Source organism: Gopherus flavomarginatus, chromosome 1 (assembly GCF_025201925.1).
Source record: "Gopherus flavomarginatus isolate rGopFla2 chromosome 1, rGopFla2.mat.asm, whole genome shotgun sequence".
Lineage (NCBI taxonomy): Eukaryota > Metazoa > Chordata > Testudines > Testudinidae > Gopherus > Gopherus flavomarginatus.
Window position 1 is genome coordinate 270,541,831 of NC_066617.1, and position 17,577 is coordinate 270,559,407.

Consider the following 17,577-nt stretch of genomic DNA (forward strand, 5'->3'; position numbering starts at 1 on the left):
TCAGCAAGGTTAGTGATGGCAAAATTTTTCTAATTTACACACCTAAATAAAATGGCCCAGTTTTCAAAGATGTTTAGCACCTGTAACTGTAATGGACTTCAACAGGAGCTGCAGATGCTCAAGACCTTTAAAAACCAGGTTATTTTACTGAGGTGCCTAAATGAGAAGATATTGGCCTGTGTGTCTTAGCCATCAGCAGGTGATGAAGTCAAAGAGCCCTGTCATATTCCTATTGACTTGAGCAGGAATAGGATTGGGCCCTGAAAGTCCACAGGGACATAAATAATATTCCACAGCTCTGGCACAGGAACAATTTTGTCTCTGAATCTCGATTCAGATTTTGCAAGTACTGTACCAAGGCTGAACAAAGAATAGGGCAGAATCTGTGCTCAAGAGAGTCCAGAATTACTATTAATTCAATGAAAGACAGGGTGGGTGAGGCAATATTTTTGATTGGACTAACTTCTGCTGGAGAGAGAGACCAGCTTTTGAGTTTACACAGAGCTCTTCTTCAGACATTCTATGCTGTTTTTAACAGCCAAGTGTGAAACATTTAGACTAACTTTAATTTTTCATTTGATGTTTTTGCTCAGATAATGAAAGTACTTTGAAGTGCCATGTGCCATTACTTTTACTTTGAAAAGTGTCATCTCTTGTCATATCACTACCTCAGGATATATTCTTTCAATAAAGAATAGCTAACACATATGCAACTGTCTTGAGTCTAACTTGAGTCTATAATTTTTGAGAGAAATCATTTAAAGTGTTAGCACTGATTTCTAGAATTCTATAATGTATAGCAAATGGTACATTTCTATTGCAAAAGCACCATCTTTTGGTTGCTACGATGTCTCGCTGGTGATAGCGAGTGATGTGGTATACCAATTATTGGATAACCATCAGTGTCATAGGACTCTGTTGCAAGGAGCCTGTTGGTCTTGCTGTCTGCCAGTACCTGTAGGCGTCACCAGGTGCACAAGCACTTACTGGGAGGGGAGCCAGAATATGGAAAATCAAATCAAAGAAAACCACATGATAATAACTTTCATATATGAATTAGCATATCGGGGGGGGATCCACTCTTTCACCATATAAATAAACAAATTAAAAAATATTAGCCATTGTTTAAAAATACAAAAAAGTAATAAAAAAATAAATGGTTCATCCCAAAGCACAGTATCACATTTCACTTGAACTGTCTGTCAGGAAGAATCACATACTGTACATCTTGTACCCAGGCTTCCATTACAAAAACAGTGATATCTTTGACGTGATTTTGGAAAAGCGGCCTATGATTTTGCAGTCTGAATTTTCTTATCTGAAATTTTAAAAGCATAAATAATTGCGGACGCATTTGACAGCACTGACTGATCAACAACTGATCTGTGAACACAAACTAGTTTGCAGTCTAAGTGATATAAAATGTGCCTATATTTTGTAAAGAAAATGCTTAATTTTTGTAGACATCATCATATAACCATACCAGTGAATCCCATTAGGGCACCCTCTCTTGACTGCCTACGGAGTCCATCTTCATCTTGGAAATCAATGTACACAAGGTCTATAGCTTGTAGGCCGAAAGCCTTTGCTGTGACAATAATTTTTTGCCTGGCGTATAGAATATCATGAGTTTCTTTACTACTTGTAGCACCTAAGAAAACAATGAATAGAAAGAAGTTAACTTTGTTTTTTAAATCTTCTCATTTGAAACTTTTTTAACATAAAATAAAATTTCTTTATGTTCTCATTTACATCATTAAAAAAAATAACCTACAAAATAATTGAGGGATACAAAAGTTAACTGACCAAGTGTTGTAAAGAGATAATTTAAATAGTTTAGTTGGGCAAATATTAAGCTTATTCAGAAAAAACATTTTCTTCATGCCTTAGTTTCTGAAATTTACGGTATGATTTGGTTCAAATAATAGATCCTGAGATTGAAGTCAATGAGAGTGTTGGCTGAAGAACGGCTGCAGGAATCCACCTTCAGTAATCATTTGCTTCTATTACTTATTGTAATGGCACTGAACAGCGTTACACCAAGAGAAGCATTATACAGATGGATATACTGTGTACAAGGAAATGGTTAAAAACCTCACACTGAGAACAGAATTGCACTTTCCTTGGTTGCGATTCTTGTCCCAACCGATGTCCTTAGCCAAATGTTTAAGCTTTAGTACTTGGATTGGAAAATTTGAAAAATTATGGCAGATGACTTTTGAGAGGGGACAAAATCATTCACAAGAATTCATGAGTCCACCGTCTATCAGATAAAAACATTCTCACATGAATCTTGGTGTGAAAAAATAATAATCTGCTCTCTTTTCCTTATGGTCACTGTTCAGACATAGATGATCATTTGCATAGAATAATTTGTTGTTAATTGTTACATTAGAATATGTATATACTTCATTTAAGAAATGGATACTTCTGAACTGTAGTTGTTGCCTTTAAGGAGTTTATAGCTGAATCAGATTAAAAAGAGGCTTTTAGCAGATAATGTCGCCGTTAAGCAAATAATTTACAAAAGGGATTTTGAAATATTTCTGGCTTTGGCGAAATGGCATTATCAGTGTACTGTAAGTCTACGAGGAGTTATAACTGTTTTGACCTGGGAAGTGTTTATAACGCATTTATTAAAGCAAAACTTAACAAGGATGTATTGTGAATGATATCAAAATACAATTCACTGTAAATAATGTTAACAGACACATGAAAATTTGACTTGAAAGATGGTTCTTAAGAGACTACACAGATAGTTGTTCATATGAATATTACAGTTTAAAATAAGCTTAGTGATTCAACAGGTTAAATTTTTATTTTAGCTACAGCGTGAAGAGAATAGGAAAAAGCCTGTGTTTTGTAAGTCATCATTTTATCAAGCTTTGAACTTCATAATGCCAATGACATAATTTACATTAATAAAAATTATGCAGAAAGATAGGAAAATGTACCAATACAAGTAAATGCAGAATCATGTTTAGAGTTCCTTACTTATTGCAGTCAGGACAAGTGGATAAAATACCACCAGTATTCTCACTACAAATGTCATGCATTAACATTTATAATAAACAAACCGGTTCAGAACCTATGCTGGCTCGAAAATCCTCTCCTCCAAAGACTACTGCATCCAAATGAAGGCCAACTTGCGATCCTATGCTTAATGTTTCTTCACAGGCTGCCTTCAAATAAGAACACAACATGAATTCCTACTGGAATGCAGGGATGACAGACATGTTATACCAACTCATCTTATTATTAAAATCTGGAAATCTTTCAGCTAAAATTGCTCCAACTAAACAAAATACTATCACTATTGTACTGCACAGAATGTCTTAAAATGACTCATAGCAAAATCTAAAACAATACATGTGCATATGAATATATACACTGTAGCTACAGCATGCAATACTGGATTTCCTACCCTTTTTTCCCTTCAAATATGAATGAACTTACCATAATGCCATGGATACTACTGTGATTGGCACTTCAGGAATACATGTAATTACAGAAAACTAAGTACTTATTAAATACTGTCCAAAATAAGCACATGCACTTTACCTCAATAGTTTATGCTGTGGCATGTAATGATTTTGCATCAGAAACAAAGACCAGAATATCTTTTATTAAATAAACAATAGTTGGAGGTTTCAACATGTTGTGGATTCCTTCCTGGAAGAATTCCTTACTGGAGAATTTAAAATCTTCAATACTGTCAAATACAACTAAAAGATAGGTACAGGAAGTCAAAAATGCAACAAGTAGTGCAGAAGTATATGAATGTAAAAACAAGCAGCACTTAAAGGTATTATACATAAAGAAATGCATGTCAACATTATTACTATTTTATATCAGATTTTGATATTAATAGTCTTGAAACATACGGTATGCCTAGAGAGACAGACGTAATTACAAATTGTACTACTGGGCATCCATATGGGAGAGCTGGAGGAATAAGAAATTATTACTATTATTATTATTATTATTATTATTATTATACAGTATACTTTAAGCTGCAACTCTACTGCCAACATCAAGAACTACAGTATTTATTACGAATTCTACTACATAATATCCCAGTGAAAAAAATCTAAAAAATTTTAAATTTAAAATGAAATCGCTTTCTGGGTACTGACAATGAACATGAATGTTCCAAGATATATTTAAGGTATGCAGTAAGAATAAATATTTTTGCTATATATACACATACAGAGAATAAGGCCTCTCAACAGTTCTCGAAACATCTCAAATATACAAGTCTTGAATTACTCTGAAACTTTTCTCTGAAGCTTTAGGAGAAGAATATTGCATTTTCAGTGAGTGCATTTGATTTTCCATTTCGTGATCATTAGTATCTGTCCCCTGTAGAAACACAAGCTAGATACTGAGACTGGGGGCCATTTGTATTTCATAAGCATCAGGTCAGTCAATATATAAAAAATATTTAGGAAGATTTAGAAACAATCTTTATACAAGGCAGAAAAAAATATAATTTGAACTTAAGTGAACCTGAGAATAAAAAATTCACGTTGTTCAGATGTTGGGTAGTTTAGAACTTCAGCTACACTTCTAAGCACAGAACACACCGATGAACACAAATATGAAAAACTATTATTTGTTCTCAGAGCTATAATATGAAATTTGGAAGTATTTTATAAAGAGGATCCATTATAAAAACACCATAGTACTATTACTGAAATGATGAAAAGATTATTTATAAATACAGGTTATACAAAGTCAACTATGCCAGTTACTAAATAGTCTATTTTACTACAACAATTTGAGCTTGTCAGATCATTTCAAAGCATATCTCCATATTTTAAAACACATTAAATGTAAATATAAAACAAAAATTACTGAATAGGGTTTTATTATATGGTCTGCATGTATTATCTGGAATTGGCATTTCACGGACATATTTTGGGATTTTGTCAAGGCCTTTACATAATAACATGAGAAATAAAAATACAAACTTTTGAGAGGACTGTAATTCCTTTATTTTCACCTCTCCTATTTAGATGAATTTCTTATTTAAAGGACATAAACTATTAACTTATATCTAGGTTGCTGATAGGATAAAATATGAACTCTTTACCACATCAAGGTTCCTTACCTTAAAATTGAGCAACCCCATTGCAGTTTCCACAAAAGGGATTAAATTCATTGGTTCTACAAGTGTTCGGCCTTTTAAGTGATGTAAAAATTTGTCTGAAAACTAAAACCAGAACAATATTATAAGGGACCAGAGAAAAATTCATTTACAAATATCCACATGTACATGGACCTTTTCAGATCTTTCACCTGGCTGCAATGACAAACCAAACAAAACCAGAACTGTAATAAAAAACCCTCAAGCTTTAAACCAGGTCTGTTTTGAGGCCTACAATTCTGAATTGCATCACTACCGTATATGTTGAAGTTTAAAGGTTTAATTGTAAAAATATTTGCTTAACACCTATCGCCCTAATGTAGTTAAATGCAAATCAGCAGGCTCTTAAAAACAATGAAGTATTGATATACCTGACGTCCTGTTTTGTTTCATGTCTAATACTAACATCACTGTAACTGTTCCGCAGCTTTCTAAGTGGCATCCGTATTATTCATTATGGCACCGTTACTCTTTGTTCAGTTGGCTTTTCTTCATAATTTTTAGCTTACCTAGGAAGGCCTTAAAAAGGAAGTTTAATTCTTTGAAGACCAAAGCTTTCCAATTTTTTCCATGAGACCAGTTCACAGCTAGCTCTGAGCTGCCAGTGGGGTAGCCCAAATTCCAAAATCTATCATCTGGAAACATACAAAAGCTCTTGCACAGATTTTTCTCCTTTCAAAAGAAAAAAACCCCTATATTGTAAATCTATTATGTCTCTCTAGATCTAGTAATTTGTGAGGAGATAAACATATCACAGGTATGGTGAAAGATATTTTAGTAAATAAAGACAAAAATAACACATGCATCCATTTTAAATTTAAGGAATATGCAACCATTAATGGATATCAAAGGAAAAGGGAATTTTAATCATCTCTCCATTCAGTCTCAGTTGGGTAAATCATATCTAAGAGATTTGCATAAATATAAACCATCAAAGACTTTTCATCTTCAAAGGGGGTTTCAAGACCCTATAAGCTTTGTACTGTAATCATCACAGGTCACAACCCTGCAGGAATAAGGCTGCTATGGCAACATAAAAAACTAATGCTTAAGGCTTAGCATAATATTCTGACTAATAGAAAGGAAACTCATTTTAAAAGCTGGCAGCCTATTTACCAGAAGCTGGATTAGAGGTGTTATTTCCCCTTTTAGCTTCCCCCCCTTTCCCCCTCCCCAAAAGAAAGGAAAATCTAATCACTGAGATCTTTAAAAAGCTTTTGAGCAATTTGCAGTAACTTTACAATTAGGCCAAAATAAATCACAGCTTTTCACGATGAAGAATTCTGCCATCCCCACATTTTTCTGTGCATCATCATCATCATCATCTTTTCTGTAACTTTTCCCCAGAGAAAAGAAGTCAGCTAAAATATATAGAATTAAGAAAATCACTGCAATTCAAATGCATATGTGTACAGTGTCTTAGGTAGAGCAACAGAAAATAGTAAACTTCATACAGGTCAGAGCATGAACACTGGAAGCAGTGTACTAAAATAATTTCAGCTTTAGTTCTGAAGATCTCTATATGATTTTGATTTTTTCAAATAAAACATATTAATGGATGCTAGGGTTTTATAACTTAGATGAAGGTTTAAATGGAAGAACAGTTTTTAGATTTAAAACATTTTAACAGTCACCTTGTTAGGTTTCTTTAAAAAACAAAACGCTCCATTTTAATATATTTTGTTTTGAAGATTAAAAAAAAAAGATTTTTTAATTAAATACTGTTCCCTTCCTCTTTCTTTTTATAATTTGTTATAAGCACCAATACAAAAGGTAACTAGTGGAGAAGTTTCAATTAATTTTTTCAAAAGGAGACGATTAAATGTTTCCGGCCTGGTAAAGTGTTCATTTCAGCAAGGGAGGGAGGGGAAAAAAGGAGAGGGGGAAAAAAAAAACAAAGATTGGGGAGGGGATGAAGTAGCAGGCCTCAGCAATTCTTTCAATTCCAGTGCACACCCAATAGTGTGTTGGGAAGAATGCACACTGTTCAGGATTTGTGGGAGAATTGTCCCATGACAAAGGAGGGAGAGTTACGCTTGTTATAGTCCAATAAGCCATGCCAGTCAAACAAGTACCCATACTAGGGACAAAAGGAAAGCAAGAGATTCTCACACAAAAGAAAACAAGTAAGCCCATCTTTTAGTTGTGCATCAGCCTCCAGGTTTTATGTTTCACATGAAAAAAAAGAGCAGAAAAATAAACAGCAAAAGGCTTTTATTTAAAAAAATTAAACATTTTAAAAAACTTTTATTAAATCCAACAAATTCTGTGTGTTCAGTGATTTATCAAAATGCAACAGAACAAAAGTACAGACAGTAAGACATAAGTTAGTTCTATTTTATTTTCTAATGGGATGATATTAAGTATGAAAATTAGCCATTTGAAAAGTTGGGGGATGGCAGGGACAAAGTCTTCAGATTTCATATCATGTAAAACATATTAGGTGCTAGTGAGGGCCCTGGCATTTTGGAAGCATGAATATTCATAAATGACAAATTATGTCCAACACTTACATGGTTGTAAATCCTGAGAGGTATTCTCTAGTTACTTTAATTAAATGGTGATGTAAGGGGACATAACCTCCATTGGAAACAGGGGAGACTGAAGGTACACTATTACAAATGGACACGTACTGTAAAATAGCTAACATATTTGCTCAGCTGTATTCACGTATACAATCTTAAAGGCTTGATCAAGGTTAGATGCTGAGATTAAACTAGATACTAATACATCTTTTATCACAGCTCACACACATTTTAGATATTCCCTACACTTGTGGTTTTCAAAAGTACGGAACTGCATAATGAAATGTTATTCCTTTAGAGATGTTTTGCAGAAATAATGGCATCGCTAAATAAAATGCACCTTTTCTTAACAATTAAAAACAATTATAGCATAATTAGGCCTATTTCAAAGTTTTCTTAAGTAATTTGACATGCCAACCATTTACATTTCAGGTTTTTATTGGCTGAAAAGTCATTCATGAAATGCAAACACACCTGTCAGCAATTAAAAAGGAAGAAATAGGGAACTGTTCAGGAAATATCATCTGTGGTAATTAAAAACACTAGTTAAAAGCTTCCTGTTTGTTCCTCTAGTTGCCCCAAAGAAGTGACCTTTTCCTCCCCCACTCCATTTTTTCATATGTTGCTAACATGTTTCCTCCATCTATAACTTCCCAGGCATGTACATAAAACATATTGACACAGACAATCTTTTAAGATGTCAGTGAAGGTTCAGAGTTTGGTACAACGGACAAAGTTATATTATTACACATTTTCTTCTCCGTTTTGATAATATACTGATATTGATTCTTTTATTGACTGCAGTACTAAGAAAACTAGTTTTCCTTAAAAACTAAAGTTGCTACATATGTTTGGTGTGCAACTCCAGCCTATGCACATTTTAATGGAAATGTTATACCCTTTTCTGAGCCAGACACCAACACTGTCCCATGATAACAGCAACATTCTTTATAACTCTAGCTCATTGGCCCCAATGGTTCCTTCTAAATTGGCTCAAGGTCTTCAATCAAAAGCTAAGATTATGACAATTTGGTAACTACTCACCCATCTTATTTCTTCAGCATTTTCAACTTTTGGCAGCATCAGGCTTGAAGGAAGAACACTGGATTTCAAAAGGACCTCGAGATCTTGTTCGGCAAGACCACTGGACACTGAATTGATCCTGACACACTTTTCAGTCTGGCCAAACTCAACCTCTTTGAGTGTTTTCACAACTGTGAGCCTTGCTTCTGCCTAGAATATAAATGTTTTAAAAAATTAAGCTTATTTTCTATTGATAGAAAAACCCACTGAGCAGAAAACATGTCAAACTGATGAAAAAAAAAATAGAGCTAACAATATAAAAAAACTATTTTTTCCACAATATCTATTACCGTTTGCCTTTTGTTAAAACTTTCATGGCCAGTACCTCAGAATTTTAGTTTCAGCACTTTCTTTACAACTAACAGTAAATATACAATTTTCAGATCTGATTAATAATAGGACCACTACAGTACTTGAAGAAAACATCACTTTCATGTTTAAAGGTCTAACAAACACAAATCTTTAGCATCTTTTTACACCAATACTTTCCACATAGCCAAAAATGGAATAAGAGAATTGCATAAAATAATAATATTTTCAGTTAATACCAGTATTCTTCTTATGGACCATAATAAAATTATGGGTTATCAGTATATAAGGACTTATGTGTATATTTATTTTGTCTTGCTGTATAATCATCCTTCTTATCCATTAAACTGTATTAATGCTTGCAGCTGAGTAGACAGCTCACACATGAAAATAATACTATGTAACCCAAAATAATATGCAGATTTTTCTGGAAACTGTGACTGATAATAAAAAGATACTCCAGGTAATCAGCAAAAATAAAAATTCCAAACACACATTTTCTAACTGACACACTCCTCACAAAAATGGTGAAGGAAGGAAAGTTTATAAATCTGTTGAATACTTGATTTGCATTAAGAATGCTTAAATCCTTTGCTGAAATGAAACACTTCTATTGGCGTCAAGAAAAAAGGGAAGGAGAAAAAAAAGAAAGCACTTGAGCTCACTACTTCCTGCCAATTTCAGTTTCAAAAACAAATTCTTTCAACTTGCCAACAGCCCTTAACAAATTCTCATTGTCAAAACGAACACTTATCAAAAGTAGTTTCATTTGTGAAGAGTTTTTATGGTACTAATAAAACTTTAAAGCTTCTGACTCATGATTGTTTAAAAAAACAGTTTTAACAAAATACAGCCATTTGAGCAGAAATACTTATCTAGAAAACAGGCACCCTCAGAAAAAAATCATCAAAGTTAATAACGAGACTAATACCAATCAGCGAGACAACACATGACAGTAGATTTAAACCAGACGGATACAAATCTCCGCCTGTGAGTAGAGGCAGAAGAGGTTTCAAAATGTGGTCCGAGTTAAAGAGTGTGAGGAAACAGTAGCTTCCAGTTGTCAGGTCAGATCAGAATAGGTCTCCAAGACCAGTTTAAGACAGCACTGCACTGATTTACAAGGCTTGGACTGCCAATAATTAGGATAAGTTTAGACAGAAGCAAGTGATTACTCTCACCAGTTAAAGTGAAAGAATAATGAAGCTGAAGGTTAACGAAACTTGAATTAAACAGCCTTCAGCTTGGTACTATCATCCATTTTTCTCCAAAGATTTTAACATATGCCCATCAGCAGGATAGAAAAGGACAACATACACAGACAGAGACACCCCTATGTTATGATACAAGGCTACATTCAGAGATCATTTCATTAAAATATAAATACAATCAGAAATGTTATTGCTATTGTGAATGAATTCTAGCTGCTGTCATTATGAAATTAACATACAGGTACACACAGTTTATTAAAACATATTCAGCTGGAAGAGGGCTCCAAAGATATCTAACATTGTTTGTCTTCTGATTTCTTCAAATTACACTATGTGATGTCATCACTGGCTAATACAAATCCCACTAAATCACATTGTCAGAGCAGCAATAGTTGGTTTCTTAGTTGGTCTGAAAGTTTGGGGATTTGCTGCAGAGTGATAGTTTAAAACACATTCTCCAAATCAATTTATGCTCTTAAGTAATGTCAGATAAGATTATCACAGTTTCAGTACATAATGATCCACTTTGCCAAATAAAGATCTTCCAAAACTGTGCACTAAAGAAGCATCCAATTCTAAATGAGGGCATATTACAGGAAAACTATACAATCTGATTATTATTTTTTTTCTCTAGATTACAATAATGAGCAGTAGGCATTCTTGTTAGTTGTTTTTCCCCATAGGCTGTAAACCCCTATCCCATAAAAAGACAGATCATGTCCTTCTAGGTATATTTCCACACAAAACATTTATTAACAGGCTGTTGCTTTTAGTAATTTACATAAACTAAGTGTGCAGCCCTTTGGTACATATCCCAGAATAACGAATAACATCACTGAATTTATACCAACCAACAAGGATGTTATTTTTTCACATTTTAATAGAGAAATATGTTACAGTTTTGCTAACACAGGCGAGCCATCTGTTGGGTTGAGAACAGATTCACTTTCTTAGAACCATTATATTTTAGTACTGTCCGCTTCAGAGACAGAGATTCCCCAGCAGTGAAGAAGATTCTCTCCCTTGATGAAATACATCTGGCCCTCATGGTCTTCAAATCATTCACTTATGTACATTTTAATTATGGACCAGACTGATAGGTGCTAGCTACCCAGAAGATTCCAAGTACTACAGCCAATCCGGAACAGGATAACCTCTCCCTACTTAAACTAATGGAAAAGCTCCCATTGACTTCAGTAGTGCAGGATCAGGCCCATTGACCTGGATTACCACAAAATGTTTCATGGGTAAATAGGAAAAAAAAAAGAAAAAAGAAAAAAAATAGCACAAAACATATGGATGAAAAAGGGAAGAGTTTTTTCTGCATCGTTATGCAAAAAATAGTCCCTATTTTTATGACATAATATATGCAAATGCTCAAACTTTTACTTAAACTACTCTCAATTTTTAATAATAGAGAAAAACTTTTGTACTTGATGCAATAATATACATTCAGGTTAGACATAGGCCCTTGATGCAAGAATAAATCTGCTTCCAAAGACTTCACCAATCCCCTACTACAAATGGTCAGACTAGTTAAATAAATTTGCTCTGTTCTTTATGTCAGCGCTATACCATAAAGATAATTCTCTTCAATGAATCAATGCATAAAAAAGGAGAAAACCTGATCATTTAATGGATTATTCCCTCCTAAGGTAGTCTGGGATTATTGTAGCCCAATTAGTATCTGGATCCCACACTGATTGGGTGTTTTATAAACCAGAGAGAGACAGAAAGATGACTAACATTTCTTCTTGTAAACAGTGATATTACTATAGTATATCAGAGTTACAACTTTCACTTGATAATCCATTCTGTGCATATTTAAATGTAGAAACAGTGGCTAATAAGCACATTATTATATTCGTTCTAATATTTGACTCTCCATAGAGCACAGTTTGATTTTTGTTGCCATGTATTGCTACCAAATTGGGAAGATAAAGGTTTCAGTGATGTAGTACTGCAGATAAATCAACCATCACCAAGACACAGAGACACTGAAATTAAAGAAGGGAATATGCGTGCAGTTGGTTCAATTGGCACCCATTAAAGCTAATAACTAATCATCTTCACAAGTTTCTAGCTCTGAATTATCAAATCTGCAAAGAAAACAACATCCGTCCACTTTTACACTCCAGTGGAAGAGGTGGTCCCTCGCGGCAGGGCTGCACAGTCTCGCCATCTGGAGAATAAATCGAGTGTGAAGTACAGTATAGTTTGGGACCAAGCTCCGTGGCGGCAGCTCAGCAGTTAGTTCATTAGTTCCAAACTTCCAGGGATTAGTGTGGCATCAATTCTACTGTCGGATAGGATAAGACAGACAGAATACGAGATTCAAGGAAGAATGTGACAACTAAGAAGGAGCCCCTTGGGCTTATTTATGAAACTACAAAGTATAAACACACCTAAATAAAACAACTTAAATAATAGCATTATCACAGTTTCAGAACATCTGAATTAGTACTCTTTTTATTTTATTTATTTTGAGTTATATGTCAACGTATAGAAATTTCAGCTTTGAAATGGGATAAACGCCATGGAACTACCCCCCCCCCGCACCCCCAGAAACCCCAAAACTGGACACAACAGTAATAAAGAAATGATGAAACAAAGATATTTGGATTTATGGAATTTTTGGTATTAGGACGACAAGGTGAAGAGTTATATTTTCTATATTCTTTTGAATTTGAAAATGTATTCTGCAAACAAATTTTTCATTATTGTAATTGTTAGAGTTGCATTATCTTGGGGCGGGGGTGAGGGGAAAGACATGTATCCATATAAACATGTCTTGTTCTTTGTGAGTTGTACCTTTATTTCACTTCATTTTCCTGGACACCCTCATCATTTTTTCCTCAAGACCTCCAGCCCTTAATGTAAAGACAGAATATGTATATAAATATAAAATAAAATGAAGAGGTTAAAGTCAAAGCAAATCATGAAAATATGTTAAAACTGATGTCTGAGACATCATTTTGCTCCCATCTCTTTGCAGTAACTCTTCATACTGAAATACAAAAATCAGATCTGCTACAATGGCAGATCAGAATGTATCATCCTCAGGACAGTCATAACAACTTTGTATGTTTCACATGGCAACAGAAAAATGAAATACTATAGTCACAGTTAGAGTTAGGTTTTGTGACACTATTGACATGGTAAAAAACATGCTATTATGATTTAATGTTACTTCCCTTAGTGGTTTATTTATACAACTTGACATTGCTGAATCTTTTGTTACTTTTAGTAGTGCATGCCGCACAAATCTGGATTTTGTCTTTCTCCAGATCTGACTCTCCAAAGTGCCCTTGAATATTCATAATAATGAATGTTACTTTGGTAAAATTAGTTTATGTAAAGGGAAAACGTGAATTTCTTTACAAGCCATGACTCCTTGACAGAGGTGATAGTTGTATAAAATGAAACATTAGGCCTCTTGGTTTCAGGTTTACAGCAGAGAATGGTAGTGGAACGGAAAATCATATTCATTTTCAAGGAAGAAAAGAAAAACATCAATGCAGAACAATTTGTTTATCTGCTGAATGTTTCTGAAAACAGTAGACATAATTTGTAATACCTATTTTCTATTTTGCACCAGTCTAAGATTTGAACAAACCTCTGAAAGAATAAATTTTCATTGCCAGGCTTGTAAGACTTCCAGACTGAGAAATTATCTAAAAATACCAATATAAACAGTTAAGGTTCTATAGGTCTTTACTAAAATTCCTTCTTTTATCTGCCTTTAAAAATTCAATTAATTCTTTGCAGGATTTTTTTAAAGACACATGAAGTAGTCATTCCTTTTAATGCACATTTTCTTTTAATAAAATAAAATAGACAATTTATAAGAGAATGCACTGAAAACAAAATGTAAGCAAAAAAGGGGTTCAGAGGAGAAAGGACCTCTACTGTATGTTTTACACAGGAGGTCAGATTAGATGATCACAATGGTCCCTTCTGGCCTTGGAATCTATGCGCTTCGTTTCTTCCTCTGCAGTTTAGGCAAATACATATTTAGGTATATAATTACAATACTCTGCTTTCTCTCTTAGAGCCTCTTTCCTGAAACCTTAAAAGCCTTTTTTCTAATCGTTTGTTTTTTCAAGCCCTTCCTCTTTTACACTGTTCCTGTCACTTTTCTGATGGCAATATTCTTCAGAACACAGTGATTCTTCTTACTGTATGCAGCTATAGCATCTGCCTCTCTTTCTCTCTGCTCTGCTCTGCTAAGTGGCTTTACATGCTCTCCTTGGTCTATCAACTTGAAACCTGAAGCAAATTATTGACATAACCAGCATTATGGACTAACTTGTAAAGGTAACTATGCTTTGCTAGGAAATTTAAAGCCCTTATGCACACAGCATTTTGTTAAATGGTTTTTCTTTCTAATGATCCATCAATACGCCCTTGAACAACATTTTACATACTTTTTTCTTTTTTTAAAAGGACAATATATTTTAAAGCTCTCTATGGCTGATTGGCAGCTGCTTGCTGCCTCACTGAGCCTTCCCTCCCAGTGTGGACATGAGTGGACTCCCTGAAGATACTCAGTGGAATCCACCTGACATCATCAGAGTTGGACAACTTCCATATATGACCATCAGGAGGTGGCTTGGCTTGAACCTCCACAAAAGTGAGGGAACCAGAAAATTAGAATCTAAATTCCGCAAGGCCAGCAGCCCAGAACCCAGGGCTTATGAATCCTGATTAGGCTTCGTGGATGCTGGACTATGTAAGTTTGCTGAAACTCTACAGAGCCAGGATAACTGCTGATGAGAGAACTACTGCAAGTGATTTAAATATTTTTACAAATTGAGTATAAAATAGTTTTTCAGACTTTTATATATTGCATATAATCAAAGCAATGTGGCCTTTTAACTAGAGATCACTATGATGAGGTGTATACAAACATGCCAGTACTCTTAAAACGTAGCCTAAATCTCTCTTTATGTGTAATAATAACAATACTTAGCTCTCTTATAGCACTTTTCATGTGTGTGCACATTGTATATATTTTGGTTTACGCATTTGGACTGCATGTACCAGTTTTGACAAGTTTTGTAATAAGCATCTATGTACGACAGAAGAATAGCCTCCTCTGTTCATGGATGAGATTCTATGCTATTGGACCTATCTGCCAACTTTTATAAATACTTATGAAAGAGATGTAAACAACCTTTCAATTAAAACAGATCAAACTAACATTAATTTCAGGTGGCTGCAAGACATATTCTCTTTAATTTTTTCCCCAGCTTTCTGAGGATGCTTTTCACTATGTGACAGATTAGCATCACAAACAAAATTTCTTTAGAAGCATTAGTGTTAATTAGTCTTCCCGGACAGTATGAATGAGCTGCTGCATGATGGAATGATGCAACAAAAAATTCTGTCTGATGTAATCAATAATGAAACACGGCAACATTTATTTACAGTGACACAGGAACTCAACCATATGTCCTCATGAATTATTTTTATTTAAAAAATATTGCCTTGGTATAATATGTAACAAGTTTAAAATGAAAATGTTTACAACTAGGCTTTTTAAAAACCAGTTACTGTGAATTAAAAATGCATTTTTTGTTGTTGATACTGTTAATAAATATATCAGAGTACTTGGCATTCTAGCTAAATTAAACGTTAACAAGAGAAAAGTGACTTGCTCTATGTTCGGTATCTGGTTGTTGATGCAATTCTTTTAAGTGAGGGACAGATCAGCTGTCTCAAAGATCAGGGAAGGTTTATGTTATAAACAGCCATTTAGTTATCTCTTCCATTATTTTAATGCAATGTTCAAAACCAATATAATATATATATATATAGGCAAATGAGGAAAACACAATGTGAAGGAAATAATTAAAGGCTAATAAAAGACTAGATGAAGGGTAAATACAGCAACTGGGAACCTAGAATTACACGACGCATCTGTTACAAAAAACAGTAGATGCTTCCGTGGTTCTCCTCAAACTGTAAGACACCTCTTTAAGCAGAAAGCACAAAGGGTCAAATTCCTTATCCCTGTTTATTCAGCAATAGCCAGCTCACAAGCTCCACAGAACCCTTTGTCTACCAGGCTAACTGATTCTGAGGAAGAGTCAGCCTGCCGCAGAAGCAACTGGAGGAGGGAATCTGCACCCATTCTGCAGGCTGGAGCCATGGAGCTGTTCAGTGGTGGGGAAACCCAAGCTGATGAGCATCCTGAATGCCCAAACAGTCCATCATTCATGCCAGATCTGCTCTTGCTCTCTCTCCCCCTTTGCTGATGCAATGATTAGTACTGCTCTAGGGCCACAGTATCCCCTTGTGCAAGGATGAGGAGAATCAGGATGGGATGCTATTCTCTTGAAATCCCAAAAACAGATCATACCCTATAGTGGATGATTTCAGAGACGTTTGCTTGGTGGGAAGCTGCACTCTCTTATTTCCATTAATTCCCAATTGGCTTATGGTGGGGGAAATCTACCTCTTGTAGGTTCCCAACTCTCAAGCTGACAGTTTAGTTTGAGGTATTTCAGGAGAATTTGTGGATACCTAGTATCTTGCCTTTGAGCTATTGTTTTGCTCTTAATGTGTGTCACACACAGTGGACATAATATCTGGTAAAAACTGGTCTCAGCCCTGGTCCAATACAGTACAATGTTTTCTTGCCAAAACCAATAGCTGAAATATTCCACACAACACCTAGCTTTAGACAAAAGGTCAGCATGCTTATGTCTGTGTTTGATTTGGCCACCATCTTTATGTAATTTCCACAGCCATTTAGTTACTATCTTTAAAATTCTTGAATGTAAAGAAACCATTTAGCTCTCTGATTACAAATTTCCTCTCATACATGAAAATGGTCAATAGCTTTAATAGTTGCCAAAAAACTATTCCAGGTGGCACAAGCATTTCTCTCTGCAGCTGTATTAAGCCTGGCTGTATTAACCCACTACTTTTCCCATTTCTTCTCTTCCTTGAAACAAAACTACCTCTAATCTATAAGTACTTAAATCTGTCTCTATCAAGTAAGGTGTTTTGAAACAAAGTGAAGCCAACACTTGGACCAGTCACATGTGCTTTTTTGAACTCTACAAATGCTGATTCACACTTCTGTGAACAACCAAATAGTTTTCCTTACTCTTAATTTATGCAGTGTTTTTTCTGTATTGGCAAACTGTGTAATGACAGTTAATAACAGAAGCAGAGCACTATAAAACTTCTTACCTCTGAGTGTTTTGGGAGTCAGTGAGCTCTGAATTGCCTCTATGTTATTTTTAGTCAGTGGACATATTTTTCTTCCTGATCAAGGAACCAAGGGAAA

At 34.7% G+C, this 17,577-nt stretch overlaps 1 protein-coding gene across 1 annotated transcript in view; it reads right to left on the reverse strand.

The window, feature by feature from the left end:
• The window catches only part of CLYBL (citramalyl-CoA lyase), a 145,734-nt gene that overhangs the window by 21,022 nt on the left and 107,135 nt on the right, over positions 1 to 17,577 (reverse strand). Inside the window, exons 3-6 of the mRNA XM_050950662.1 lie at positions 8,719 to 8,907; positions 5,114 to 5,215; positions 3,089 to 3,182; positions 1,484 to 1,651 (exon numbers count right to left, since the gene is read on the reverse strand). Coding sequence (XP_050806619.1) covers positions 1,484 to 1,651; positions 3,089 to 3,182; positions 5,114 to 5,215; positions 8,719 to 8,907 — 553 coding nt within the window. The remainder of the gene's footprint in view (positions 1 to 1,483; positions 1,652 to 3,088; positions 3,183 to 5,113; positions 5,216 to 8,718; positions 8,908 to 17,577) is intronic.